The following is a 15886-nucleotide window of genomic DNA, read 5'->3' as shown; positions in this document are numbered from 1 at the left end:
ATGCGTATTTATTCCAGATATCGTTCTTGTTCCACTCTGAATGTTTTCTCAAATAAACAGAAAAGCTAATCTTTTCCTAAAAGGTCACATTGACTGATCGTGCTTATATGTCATGTTTACCTAGAATATTCATTGATGTGTTCAAGGTCACAAAGATGACGTTTGTATGCATTAAAAAGTCATTTTTTTCTTCTCCAATTGCAGAAGAAAGTTGATCAGATACATACTCACCACCCTGTTCCTGCAGGCACCGTTCCAGAAAGTCCCATTGACGGTCATTGCTAACCAGCCATGCACACAGTGGCTCTTTTGACTTGAAATGATTGTGGGTTATTCGCTGGACTTGACAAATGGCCTGGACTGAAACTTGGTCCCAGCGACATATAATGGGGGGCTGCGGTGGCACTGAGGAATGAACAGAGGTGCCTTTGACTGTTGACCCCGACAGCACAGGGTAATAGAGGTGGCGGACGGTCGCGCCGAGAAAAGATAGACCAGTCTACACCTCTGTCGCACCAAATAAAACCAAAGAATTCACAAAGCCTCTGAAACATGTCTAGACTCTCCAAAACTTCATTCACGTCAAGGTCTGTAAGCCAGCTATGAGGTCTAGACTTCTGTAAATTTTTTATATTCAAAATATGATTTGAAATGCTATGAATGAAATATTTTTTAAAATCATGTTGCTGAATAGATTCATGTTTCTGACTCGCAGCAGCTGCTGGAGGGAATGAGTTTACCATGTTGCCAGATGCACACCACCAAAAAAAGTATTGGTATGAGTAATATTTTTGATTGTTTATGCAAGAAGCCTTTTCACCAAGGATGCATTGATTTAAACCTCTAAAACTGTCAAATATTTTTACAGTTTAAGTTAAAAGTTTGCTTATTGAATTTACTTTTACCTGTAATTTATTCAAAGCTGAGCTTTTAGCTTAATTTTCCCATTTGAGTCATACTATACAAGATCTTTCACGAATCATTACATGGTGATCTGCAAGACGTCTGCAGTAGCGGTTCACAACAGGGGGTTCACGTCCTACAAGGGGGCCTCAGTGAGCATTGTGGGGGGTCGCATCATATTTAAAAATAAATCTTAGCAGTGGACAATAGTATTACTGAAATGACTATACAAACTGAATCAATATATATTTACACGAGTGGTGGGCCGTTAAAGTGAGATTCTTATCGTGTAATGAAAAAATTATTGCCGTTAATCTATTCTCAAAGTTGGTTTGGGAGCTGGGTCTATTCTACGCAAGCTATGACTTTCACCTTGATATATTAGTGCGGATGTATACCTGAGCGCTGAGCCGTCTGACAAAAGAGTGCCCTTCTGAATCGAATCAGCAGGATGCCTTACGTTAACTGCAGTTCGGCACTTTCACTTTAACTCATGAACATTTCATTCATCCTCCGTGGATAACTGGGGTATTTGACGCAAACAAGGAGTAAGGACTGGTGAGAGTGTTATGGAATTTAATAGCGCACGCCAAATGGAAATAAAAAAAAAAAAAACTTCTGCATTTCGCAATGTGTTTGTGTGTGTGGGTGTGTGTGTGTGTGTGAGTGCGGTCTTTTACCGACAGCCAGCGTGTGGATCTTGTCAGGAAATATGGCGAAAGGTAATAAAGACCGCGGGGTTTACTTCATTAATGCCACAAATATATGAATCCTCCACGTCTTAATTCCATTTCTGTTTAGTTCAGTTATGACTTTTGTTGGATTAAGGTAATCAAAAATCGCTGTTTCAAACTCATGTAGGCCTACAGTTCAACATTCATGTGTAACATAAACAGTTAATAAACAGTTGAATAAACAGTTAGTAAACACAAGTAGGCCTATATCTTATTAAACATCATTTATTTTCATCACCAATTATCATAGTAGAACAGTTTCAGTCTGTGATGCATTTTGGAAACAGGAGATGAGCCCCGGGTCTAATTCGCCACCTGGCTTGAGGAACCCATTCTCAAAGACTTACTATTTGGGTAGCACACATTCTGAATGCCTTCAGCAGAATTCAAATGAGCCTTTTTTTAATCTAAAACTTTAATCCAATCTTGGAATTAATCTAAATAAAAAAAAAAATCTATGCACCTATTTAATAAACATACCGTTTGTTTGAAAATATTTTTTTTGTCATCATTATTGCAAACTTATATGGGCGATTATATCATTAAATGTGGAGGGGGGCCTTACAATATTTTTTGTGCAAAAAGGGGGTCACAGGCAAAAAAAGGTTGGGAACCACTGGTCTACAGTACATGATGACATCTTAAAAATGAGGCCTGTGATTGGTGCTTTCTTGGTTATTTGCCTGAGCTTGAGATCAGAACAGAAAACTGATTATGATTGAAAATATAATTGAATTGAAAATAGCTTTTGAGCAATGCTAAGACCAAAAATATATAATGGCTGTATAGTGTTCAATTCAGCATCTTTGCTTAAGAAATGAGATGGAATAAAATACCATTCTTTAAGAATAGGATGCAGAACTTTAGAACATTATCATTCTCAGTCTCAGTTCTGCAGGTGTAAATATCTTGGGGAAAGAGTATACTGTACAAAGAATGTATAGATTGCTGCAGACTCCTGTTACAGGGCCATGTTTTCAGAAATCATGTTTTTACATTGGGAAGAGTTTAATTCTGTAAAAACTGTAAGCCTGTCACCCTTTTAAATCTAAAATTGCTGATCATTGAACAAAAATTTTACTGGCCACACAATTTTGACTCATCTGCATTAGTTGGTTTTAACCATTGGATTATTATCTTCAAGACTTCAGGACTTTCTATATAAAGTTTGTCCGAAACTGAAAACCAAAATTTGCATTTGGGTTACAGGATCAACTCACTAACCATTAGGCCACAACTTTCCCTATAGGTGAGCGATGTGGCAGAGAAAAGTTGATTGACGGTATTGATTGAACGTTTGCGAAGAAATTTCATGTTCCCTTGTAAATGTATTTTGTAGTGTTTTTAAAATACAAAATACAGTATTTTATTTTGATACTTGTGGCTGTTGTGGCTTAGCATTGACTGCATACACTTGAAGACAATTTGGGAAAAGGATATCCAGAATGCAATAGCGAATGAGGAATGTAAAAGCATTTTGTCAAATACTGGTGAATACGTAAACTAGAGGACAATTTACTCAGTATAAAATTATACGCAGGTTTTACTTCACACCTGTTTGACTCAATATAATGGGTTTGGCAAATGATAACGTTTGTTGGAAATGTCAAAACGAGAGAAGCACATTTATTCATTGTATTTGGAACTGTTCTCTAGTTCAGCCTTTTTGGAACCAAACCCTAAACATTCTGAGTAAATGGCATGGAACATTAATACCACTGTCACCAAGGTTATGCTTACTGGGAGATGGGGAACAGAAGCCAAATATTACAAAAGTAGAGTTCACCGTGATCATGGTTGGGATCAGTGATGGCTAGAGTCATCTTAAAACACTGGAAAACTCCCAAAATTATACAGTAAAAGAACGGGCCAATATAATGATTAAAAAAGCTTCATGAACTTTTAATTTATAAATTATTTAATAAGGACAAAGCAGGGGTCCTTTATGTATCCCAGTAAGGGAAAACTTTTGGTCCTAAATGGCAAAAGTACACACATCCTTTACTCAAGTAGAAGTACAGATACTTATGTATAAAGTGACTGGTAAAAGTGGAAGTACTGACTAAACTTTTGTACTCAAGTAAAAGTAAAGAAGTTAGGTGTGAAATAAGTAGTGAAGTAAAAAGTATTAATTACTACTACCTGTTTTAGTTTATGGGGGTAACTAAACACACATGATGCATAGATCTACACAAAATAACTTACATTTCTTTTGTTTTTGTTTGAAAATTTTTACCAATTTTCAGCAGTAAATTAGCCAAACAACATCACTCTACAATATTATATAATAACACTGCTCAAAAAGTTGCCCTGTGTATCATCACCTGGACACAAAACTTAACTTTATGGCTGAGAACAACAGCTGGCATATTCATTCGTATGCTCTAAAACATAATTCTTATGCCTATATATTGTATGTATTACTAATAAATGTCTTAAATTTAACACTTCATTTTGTCCGAAATATTTTTTTCTTTTTTTCTTTTAATGAAATAAAGAATTGACTGTATTTGACTACAAATAATTGTTTGCATTATGCTAAAGCTGCTTCATTTTCTTCAAATCACACTCTCATATGCATCATTGCATCTCATATGATTTCACTATTTGTTTTTTTGTTTCATTTGTGTTCAGAGTATTGAGTATATTTTATTTAACAGATAAAGTTATTAAAGCTGTTAATAGATTTTTGCATCATCTTTTTTCACATGATAAAATTCTGATCCTTTGCATTTCATTTTTATTCACAAATCACCCGGTATAAATACTTTTGATGTTCTAAAATATTTATCTAACAATCTACCTAACAAATTTAAACAAAGATAACAATGTATATAATACACATGTTAAAAACAGTATAAACTCTGTACAAGGAAATATATAACTTGTTGGAAACAAAAGGAATAAACCTCATTGCAAAACATGTTTATAGGCATTTGATTGCTTTAGTACTAACTGTACAAACGTTGAAAAAAAAGTACATGATTGATCGTTTTTTCCCATCACGGTATTATATTGAAAGATCAGAGAAGTACAGTACAACATGGTCGGAAGTGGACAAAAGACTTTGACTCTATTTAAATGCCAGATTTGAATAGGAATGTATCTCATTTACCTGTGATCCGGTTGACCAAAACACATTTTATTTCCTGGTATAAACATGACAATAAAAATGACATCAGTCATGTTTACATTGTGGACTCACTCAAAGACTATAGAATACACAAGACATGTCACTCCTACACTTTTGCATGGGGAAAAGTGTAACTGTCAATATAGCGAATGAAGCCCCGCTCTGAATCAGGCTCAGGCACAGTTCACTTGGCCGGCCCTGGCCCGGTTGGAAGAGGTGTGCCAGAGCGCGGTTCACTTGGACTCACTTGAGCCTGAAACTGAAAGCGAGCAGTGACTTTTAAGGGACTGTTTCATATGGATTTATTAATCATTCTTACTGTTCAATAAATGCAAACTGTCGTGGTTTGTTAAAGATGCAAACCCCTCACTGCACGACAATTATAGTCGGAGAAAGAGGGGTACTAATTATAGAGTGAGCGCTTTCTGCTTTAGGTCTAAATTAACAAACTAATTGGCAAACTCACCAGTGGACATTGCACTCATGTCTCGCAAAACACTCATTGAATAGGCGGTTCTTCTGACTTTGTGATCTGCAAGGGAGTATAATTCTTAGGATAAATCATCCACGTCCCCTAGTAGGAATTGTTTGTCAGTAAGTCATTGAGAAGAGATCCATTAGAAGACAAAGTAAAATATAACCACTTTTTGATTATAATGCAAATTAAATCAGAGAAATTCAGATGTAAACATTGGGCAACAAAAAGGCAAATCGATTTAACGTCAAAACCTTGATGTTCATGTAACATCCACATATTGATGCACTTTTGACCACCAAAATAATGACACAAAATGTATTATCATTTAAGAAAGTTTTTTTATTCATCTGAAAGCTTCAATTTCAAATAACAAATTTACATGGGAATTTGTATCTGTGCAAAGCATGTAAACTACCTTGAAGTCTAAATGACAACATTGGCATCAAAAACTTTTTAGGACAGACCTCAACAAATGGCTGGTTTTTCTTCTGAATTTGTGATCTTCAAGGCAGTATATAATAATAATAATAATAATAATAATAATAATAATAATAATAATAATAATTTCTTACATTTAAATAGCACTTTTCTAGACACTGACACTTTTACATATTGGGGGTAATCTCTTCATCCACAACCAGTATGTAGCATCCACCTGGATGACACGACGGCAGCCATATTGAGCCAGACCGCACACCACACACTAGCTAATTGGTGGAGAGGAGACAGAGTGATGAGGCCAATTATAATATGGGGATGGCTATGAGGCCATGATGGACAGAGGCCAGTGGGCAAATTTGGCCAGGATGTTGAATGTTAAACCCTTACTCTTTTTCGAAGAACATCCTGGGATTTTTCACAATCTCAGAGAGTCACATCTACACTGGATTTTGTATCCCTGCAAACTTTCTTGATGTCAAAACGACAATGAATTGATAGTCCTCAGTCCAATCTGAAACAGTCCTGAATGAATAGCTGGTTCTTCTTATGACTTTGTGATCTGCAAGGGCGCATATATTGTAAATCTAAGGATAAATCATCTACGTCACATAGGAATTGCTTGTCAGTATCATTGAGAAGAGATTCATAAGAGGACCAAAAGAAATATAAAAATTTTTTTAAATTATATTGCAAATTAAATTAGATGGTTTCAGTAGTATTCCAGTGGGTGACTTGATGTTAAACTGACATAAAAAAATGCAAATCAATTTGATGTCAAACCCTTGATGTCCATTTGACATCATCCACACATTGATGCCCTTTTGACCACTAAAATAATGACAGAAAAATAATCATGATATAAGAAATATTTTATGCATCTGGAAGCTTTATTTGCAATTTTACACTAAATTTTGTATCCTTGCAATTCAAGTAAACTACCTGGATGTCAAAACGACAACAAATTGACATCTAAAATTGGCATAAAAAAAATCTATTTTAGGATAGACCTCAGTGAATGGCTGGTTTTTCTTCTGACTTTGTGATCTGCAAGGGATCTGTGGACTGTACGTCCACTTTGCCTGGTAGGAATTGCTTGTTTGAAAATTGAGAAGAGATCCATTAGAGTAGAAAGAGAAATATAACTTCTTTTTAATTGTGATGCAAATTAAATCAGATGCATTCAGTAGGCTAGTATCCCAGTGCCAACTTGATGTTAAACTGATATAAACATTTTTTAGTTTGAATCAATATGATGTCAAACCCTTGATGTCCATCTGACATTCACATACTGATGCCCTTTTGATGATCAAACTAATGACACAAAATTTTTTATAATTTAAGAAAGTTTTTTTTCAACTGAAAGCTTCAATTTCAAATGGCAAATTTGCATGGGATTGTGTATACATGCAATGCATGTAAACTACCTTGGAGTCTAAATGACATCAAATTGACATCACTGGCATTGAAAACACGTCAAAAACAGATTTGGACAGTCCCCAATGAATGGCCGTTACTTCTTCTAACTTTGTGATCTGCAAGAAAGTATGTATCTAAGGGAAAAGCATCCACATTGCCTGGTATGAACTGTTTTTTTAGTAAATCGTGAAGAGATCTATTAAAGGACAAAAGAAAAATAACTACTTGATTATTATGCATACAAAATCAGAGGAATTGTGATAATTAGTAGTAACCAGCAGGCACCTTGATCTCAAAACCTTGATGTCCATTTGACATTCACACATTGATATCCTTTTGACCATCAAAATAACGACACAAAAGTGTTATAATTAAAAAAAAACACGTTCATCTTAATGTTTCAATTACTAATTTACACTGGATTTTGTATCCTGCAATGCTTGTGAACTACCTTAAAGTCAAAACTCCATCAAATTGACATCTAAAATAGCATAAAACACGTCAAAAAGTGATTTCAGGACAAAACTCAATGAATGGCCGGTCCTTCTTCTGACTTTGTGATCTGCAAGGGAGTATATATCTTAGGATAAATCATCCACGTCCCCTGGAAAGGAATTGTTTGTCAGTAAATCATTGAGAAGAGATCCATTAGAGGACAAAGAGGAAATCTGAACACCTGCAGTAGCCAAGGCTGTGGTAATAAACACGTCCCTGAAATAAATAAATGCGCTCTGCTCATAGAGCCACTTCAGGATGCTTTTTGTCATTTGCTGCGATGAGCATCCAGGAAAGCATCAGTAAGATGAAACGTCTCTGGAGACTAACTCACCTGGGGAAGGATGCGGATCTTAATCATGAGGGACCCAGTTCTCTGGCATTTTCTCTCGGTGTCGCCATGCCCTTCACAATTTCATAAAAGGCAGAGTCATTTGCATATTTGCAAATCGTGATTTCCATACCAATGACTAAAACCAAAGTGTGAACGATGGGGATATTTGACCCTGGAAAGGAAATGTTCCTCTTTTTTTTCCACGTGTAGAAATATTAAAAAGTTCCTCAACATCCACCCGTGTCCCCACTTCCTCCCCTTTAATCCAATAATATGATATCTTGATATACGAAAGTGGGTTTGTGAATGCGTCTTGGGAGCCATCTGTACAAGAATTCAAATGTAATTAGGGACTTCAAACTGGCTTCACTGACACATTCAGAGCACTTTGAGTTTGTGCTGGTAGTGTTTGCATGAAGAATAAGCGCTTGATTTGCTCACTTGCTGCATGACGTCTCTCTCTCTCTGTTTTATCTCGATCTCTGAGTTTTATTTTTGAGATGTCCAATAGGGTGCGCCCATGTACTACAAACAACATACTGTAGCAACAACAGCAGATACTTAGATAATATGTGTAATATTGTATAGTCGGTTGATCATTATCAATGAAATAAATAGGAAGTGGTCTTTTATACAGTTGACGGGTCATTTGTGCAGCATGCAATGGTCATTATTTAGAAACATTTGGTTGTGTGGAGTAAAACCACTGTGATAAATCAGGTAGATTAATTGGGTAATTTTAGACTTTCTTTGGGTTTGTCAGGTATAAGGTTAAGGAAAGAAAGAAAGAAAAAACAAACACACTTCTAGATATAAACACACTACCACTCAAAAGCATGGGGTCGTTTTTTTTCATATTTTTATTTTTTAAAGAAAATTGTTCTGTTCATCAAGACGAAATTTATTAAATGTACAAAACATTTTAAAATTGTTAAATATAGTAGTACAATTTTATTCTTATTTTATAAAATTTCATATGAAATTATTACTCGAGTCATTATTGCCTCTATTATTATTAATAATATTAATAATAATAACAATAGTGATTAATATTACAGTGATTTCTGAATGATCATGTGACTATGAAGACTGCAGTAATGAAGCTGAAAATTCCTCATTAAAATCACTGGAATAAAGTATTAAATTAAATTATGAACTACTTCTGAACAGTTATTTTATAGTGCAATAACATTTAACAATTTTTACTGTATTTTTTGGTGAAATAAATGCAGCCTTGGTGAGCAGGATAAGCTTTGTTTCGAAACATTAAAAAATCATACCCAAACTTTTGACTGGTAGTGTACTTTGAAATGTATTTTAAATAAAAATACTAAATACCATAATTTTAGGTGTATCAAAATAAATTACAAAACACAGCAGCCACAACTAAAATGTTGCATTTTGTATTTTAAAAATACTACAAAATACTTTTACAAAGGAGAATGACATTTCTTTGCAAATCTTCCATCAATTAGACCAATTCGATCAATCCCTTCCCCGTTAAACTGACTTGATGAAGCAAACAATGTTTGAATGTGAATGGTGAATGTGAATGTGGCCAGTAAAATTGCCATCATCTCTGTGTTAAATAAACAGTTAAAAAAATTATATAATTTTTTGCTATTGAACTCTTCAATACACAAAGTAAAACTGTTTTAGGAGTTTTTGACTATTAATATTTGTGTTCATATGTTGTGACGTAAGGCTTACATTTTTTCTCTGCATTAACTATACAGTGGAACAACTGAACAGCTACTGGCATTTGAAACAGTCAATGAGCTATTGTAGGTATCGCCATTGTAAGACTTATTTTTATGTTGTCTGTTTAAAAAAAATAAATTGGCATCAGCAATCCATTCAAAACTATTTGATACTATTATATTATTATGTCTAAAAATAAAAATAAACATGTTTGCAGCCTGATCTCACGAGGAAACGTAAGTATTTTACGTTTTGTTAGTTTAGTGGCTAATTAGTACGAATTTGTACGAGTTCAGTCATACGAAAATGTACAATTTTAAAAAGGAGGCATGGCACCTAATCCCACCCCTAACTCCAACCGTCATTGGGTGATGAGCAATTCGTAGTAAATTGTATGAATTAGATAGTACGAATTTATACAAATTCAAACAAAAAAGTTACAAATTGGTGTGAGATTGCATTGGTTTGGAAATATGGCATATATGCATTCAAACTACTTGCAAAAGTCACTTCATCGAACAACAAATTGGAAACTGATTTTTCATTCTTTTCATTCTTATTTTGTAACTCAGCGAAGATTGAGAACTCAGCTGCTATAGTCTCATACATTTTGAAAATTTTATAAGCCTATAAATATAACAACCTTTTGATTATAAGGCAATTGAAATCAGAGGAATTTAGTATCCCAGCGGGCACACTGATGTCAAATTGACATTAAAAATGTCAAAAAACACATCAAAAGTGCAAATTAATTTGAAGACAAAACCTTGACGGCTATTTGAGCTCCACATATTTTGACCACCAAAATAACACAAAATTTATTATGATTTTTAAAACAATTTATTCATCTGAAAGCTCCAATTCCAAATTTAAACTGAATTTTATCCATAGGATTATCTCAATATCTCGCTACCTTGATGTCAAAATGACGTAAAATGATCTCTCACAATATTATAGGAGAGTCCTGTAATTGATTTTTGATGTGTTTTTGAATGTTGTCAGTTTGATGTAGTTTTAACATCAAGCTGCCCACTGGAAGAAGTACTGTAATATTGGTGTGCAGTTAATCATCTCGGAAAGTATACTTTGTAGTTCAGATTATGATTTTAAACCGAGCTAATCTCAAATCAGCACCTCTTATTCTCATTTTTATTTATGTGGTAAAAACGCATATAATAAGTACTATGGCTGTAACACAACCCCCAATGTCTTTCTAGCGACTTATTTCTTCTCTGAAGCTTTGTCATGAGTTCAGTTGCATCCAATTATTTAATTATGTGGGAGGAAGCATGTGTAATAAGTGAGATAATGCACCATCCAGTGTGTTGTTAACACAGTATAGACTCCAACAAGATGATCATGACCCCGACATGAAGTGTTACTTACAGTACTTGTAATGCACAATCTCTAGTGACTGAATATTATCATGCACAGTAGAGTCTCACATGGTTTTTGACTGATTTTGCCACTCACCAGTGTGCAGTTATGTGTAAAATGCTAAAGGACAAGTTCAAGGTTTTATGTGTCCATGCGCAGAATTGCAATAGCAGGGAAGCTTTCTGAAGCGCCTAAAGGTTGTTGTAAAGAATGGTAGAAATAGGAATAAACAACAAAAGAAAGAAAGTGTAGACTGTGTTGCTCTGCCGAGGTCAGTGCACAGTATGCATCATTATTTAAGATCCGGATGGCTCCAGGGTAGTAATTCCTCCCGAGCCTCTCCAAGCTGGCCCTCAAGCTGTGGTGTACAGAGTTTCCCTTGCTACTGTAGCAATAAGAGAGCATTATCTTGTAAATTAAAAAATTCTCTTAATAAATTTTATCCTATGTAGTCCACATGACGGATTCCTCCATGTTAAGTAGTTTTTCTGCCAGTTTTGTTAATAAAATAGCAGCGATATCAAAACCAGGACTCAGATTTGAGTCGTTCACAAAATCTATTGCACTGACAACTAGGCTGATTTATTTTAAAGGGTCTGTTCGCACAGAAATAAAAGCTGTCATCATTTACTCAACCTCATGTTGTTCCTAACTATGACTTTCTGTCTTCTGTGGAGCACAAAAAGCACTTGTGAAGAAATATGCGGGCCATTTTATTCCATGCAATTACAATGAATGGGTACTAAGGCTTTCAAACTTCAAAAAAGCACTCAAAAGTACCATAAAAGCATCATAAAACTGGTTTTGTGACTCATGTGTTATAATCTTCTGTATAGTTCCATTATAGCTTTGTGTGTGTGACAGAAATTGTTGTAATCATTGAATGTTTTTGCTCTCTAAATTTAGACGTTTGCCCTAGTTCACCTTGGCATGTTCGCTAAATTTTAAAGAGGGGTTGTGAGGTTTTGGTGCTAGTCTCACCTTGTAGTAAAAAATAAAGTATGTTTTCAAAATGTGCAAATGCGCTTCTGTGTTGAGATACTTGTTATTAAAAATATAACATTTAGAAACACTTTAGTTGAAGTGCCAATTATCACTGTTAGCTATAATGGTCAATTAAGATATCGGCTGTTCATTTGTACTTAAATAACATATTCTGGATGATCTTCTTCAACATTCTTACTCCTATCCATTAAGTAAAACCCAACTACAACAATTTAAACAATTATTATTAAGTGGCAAATAAGGAGGTATTGAAATAAAATCCAGTTAATGGTTATATAATAGTGTAAAATTGTACCTCATAATTAAGAACAACCTAAAATTCTAATTATACTTACAATATTTCCAGTTTACACCTGTTGAGAAGAAAAATTTCGAATTTTCACCTCATTTTAAGCTGATGTTTACATTTTTTAAACATCAAATGAAATTTCCCAAGCGTGACAATGTGGTGCAGTGGATAGCACTGTCACCTTACAGCAAGAAGGTTGCTGATTCGAGCCCCGACTGGGTCAGTTGCCGTTTATGAGTGGAGTTTGCATGTTCTCCCCATGTTCGCGTGGGTTTCTTCCGGGTGCTTCAGTTTCCCCCACAGTCCAAAGACATGCGATATATGGTCAATTGAATAAGCTAAATTGGCTGTAGTGCATGTGTGTGAATGAGTGTGTATGAGTGTTTCCCAGTGTTGGGTAGTGGCTGGAAGGGCATCCGCTGTGTAAAATGTATACTAGATAAGTTGGCGGTTCATTCTGCTGTGTTAACCCCTGATGAATAAAGGGACTAAGCCGAAAAGAAAATGAATGAATGAAATTTCCCTAAATTTAAGAAATGCACCGCCATGTAATGCCTCAGCTAAAAACCCTCTGGAAGCACTCGAGCGAGAGTGAATTTTCATTTTTGGGTACACTATCCTTTTAAGGTACACATAACAGCAAATGAATAAGAATCTTTACAGAGCAAAGGCTGCACAGAAGCCAAATCTGAAGCTGGATAAGTTCACAAAAACGTGTTTTTTTTTTCACGCTGTCTGTTTAATGCATAGCAGCTTTACGCAGACTTCTGAGCACAATAAAAGATCTGAAATATATTGTAGCATGTCTATACTGATCATTATACATTTATATTATTGAAATAAGAACGTGACGTGAGTTATGAGGCACCAGGGTCAACAAGATCCACCTGTCCACCTACCCATCCACCTCCCTGATCTGAGATCTGCCTGTCAGCAAGATACGGCTCCACAGACCGAGTGAGGAATTCAGACTCGAGTCCCTGAGCTTGATGACAAGCCTGAGGCGAACTGTGGTACTGAATGCTGAGCTGAAGTCAATCAACATCACGCTCCGGTTTCTCCTTCCTGGGGGAAAGGGTGGTGTGCAGCACACGGAGAATGGCATCATCTGCGAGTCCCTGTGAAGGTCTGCATGTTCAAGTCCCGAGGTCTGTCACTTAAACCATACGAAATATGTCACAGTTTCCATGACAACATCAAGAAATCCTTTTTCCTTTTCATTATGTGTGCGAGTTTGCATGTCTTGGAGTGTAAGGAAGACACAGAAACAAACAAATTACGTACCTAATTAGCTAATTAATGAGAAACCGTTGTCTGCGTGAAGAATATGAAGACATTTCAGCATTCTGCCGAAATAGCTAAATCAAACATCTTGTACTGAACAATTTCAAGCTACATTAGATGCAAGAAGGCAGCCATGTACTGCATTCCAACTGATTGAAGGACAACATTTAAGAAGCAACCACTGGAAAATATATTAGTTAAACACCACACTGAATGCTGTAGGAGGTGTGCTCCTCTGATGTCTATGTGGTTACGGCTCAGGTCACATACTGTAAAATGAGCTGTGGCGAAAGTTGATGTGCCTCATCTAAGACACAATTCTTGATTGATGTCTCTGCATTCCTGATTGAAGACTATATTCATGGACAATCTTTTGCATATTTAGTCTTGTATACATTGATACGTATTTAGACTTGCACAGCCTATTCTATTATGTTTTTTGTCTGATGGTTTGAAATTTTAACTGATTCAGGTTTTCATAATTTATGGTCCATTTGATTTATTTGTTCGGGGGCAAGATACATTTAGTCCTAGATCTTAATGCACGGTGTCAGTAGTCTGGGACACTCCAAGGCAAGGCAAGTTTATTTATTTAGCACATTTCAAACACAGTGGCTATTCAAAGTGCTTTACATAGGAATAAAAGAGACAAGTAAAAGAAAATAAAAACAAATAATACAGGCGATTAAAAATAGATTATAAAAGAATGAAAAAGAAAAGAGGTGAAGCAATGGCGCAGTAGGTAGTGTTGTCGCCTCACAGGAAGAAGGTCGCTGGGTCGCTAGTTCGATCCTCGGCTTAATTGGCGTTTCTGTGTGGAGTTTGCATGTTCTCCCTGCATTCGCATGGGTTTCCTTCGGGTGCTCCGATTTCCCCCACAGTCCAAAGACGGTACAGGTGAATTGGGTAAGCTAAACTGTCTGTAGTGTATGAGTGTGTGTGGATGTTTCGCAGAGATGGGTTGCGGCTGGAAGGGCATCCGCTGCATAAAAATGTGCTGGATAAGTTGGCAGTTCATTCCGCTGTGGCGACCCTAGATTAATAAAGGGACTAAGCCAACAAGAAAATGAATGAAATAGAAAAGAAAGTTATAATAGTGTGATCTGTTTGATGTAGCACAATGCTCATTCAGTAAATGCACAGCTAAACAGATTTGTTTTCAGTCTTCTTTTGAATTTGCCCTAATATTGGAGCACATCTGACCATTTCTGGAGGCTGATTCCAGCAGCAGGGGGGCGCAATAGCTGAAGGCTGATTCACCCTGCTAGGACTGAACCCTTGGAACTTCTAGTTTATGTGATTCTAAAGTTCTGAGTGATCTGTTAGGTTTGAATTCGGTGAGCATATCTGTAACGTATTGAGGTCTTAGTGTAGTGTAGTGAGACAAGTAATAATACTTTAAAATCTATTCTGAATGTAACTGGGAGCCAGCGTAAAGCCTGAGATGAGGATGATGTGCTTTGATTTTCTTGTTCTGGTCAGAATCCTGGCCGCAGCATTCTGGATTGAGCGCTGCAACTGTCTGACTGTCTTTTTGGGAAGACCAGTGAGGAGTCTATTACAGTAATCCACCCTGCTGGTGATAAAAGCATGAGCAAGTTTCTCTAAGTCCTCAGTAGGAACAAAGCATCTAATTCTTGCAATGTTTTTGAGATGATAGTATGCTGATTTAGTTACTGCTTTGACATGACTACTGAAACTCAGATCTGATTCCAGAATCACACCAAGATTCTTGACCTTATTTTTCGTTGTTTGATCCTTAGAGCCAAGTTACGCATTCACCTTGAGAACCTCATCTCTGTTCCCAAACACAATTACTTCAGTTTTCTCTAGAAAGTTTTGGCACATCCAAATGTTGTTTCATCGATGCATTGGCAGACAGGTTACACATGTGTATCTGTACTGGATTCAGATGTGGCCTTTAGAAAAGCTCGTCTCAGGGAACAGAACGCCATGACTAACCGCGGTTAGCATCAGCACTCAGGGAAATTCTCTGACTCAGGAAATACATTATGAATAGGGGGCAGCTGAGCTTCATTCTCAGTAGTGGCTAGTTCTGAAGGCGGTGGACTCGATACCCATGGGTGACTGTTTCTCCATGGAAAGTGAAGGTGTTAGCTCCATGTTTTGTTCATATTTGCTAATATGTAATGTTTTATTTCTTTAAATTGAGCACAAATAAAACAAAGAGCATATTCCGTGCATTTAAAGAAGCAGACAATCATGCACTGAAAAAACAGGCTTTAGCCTACCTAAAACTTGATTAGGCAATTAATAATCGATATAAATGAAAGAC

General features: G+C 36.0%; 1 protein-coding gene across 4 annotated transcripts in view; it reads left to right on the top strand.

Moving 5' to 3' along the window:
- ralba (RAS like proto-oncogene Ba) overlaps positions 1-15886 on the top strand; it is a 142941-nt gene that overhangs the window by 63974 nt on the left and 63081 nt on the right. The window contains exon 5 of one of the 4 annotated variants that reach the window (XM_087266322.1): positions 205-4145. The exons of 2 other annotated variants lie outside the window; for them this stretch is intronic. In XM_087266322.1, coding sequence (XP_087122448.1) covers positions 205-285 — 81 coding nt within the window. In that variant the 3' untranslated portion in view covers positions 286-4145. Of the gene's footprint in view, positions 1-204; positions 4146-15886 lie in introns of those variants that run through there. One more of the 4 variants, XM_087266323.1, reaches the window with a different exon arrangement.

Source organism: Danio rerio, chromosome 9, assembly GCF_052040795.2.
Source record: "Danio rerio strain M-AB ecotype USA chromosome 9, GRCz13ab, whole genome shotgun sequence".
NCBI classification, from domain to species: Eukaryota; Metazoa; Chordata; class Actinopteri; order Cypriniformes; family Danionidae; genus Danio; species Danio rerio.
The sequence above is the reverse complement of the archived record's forward strand: the minus strand, read 5'-3'. Positions and strand labels throughout refer to the sequence as shown.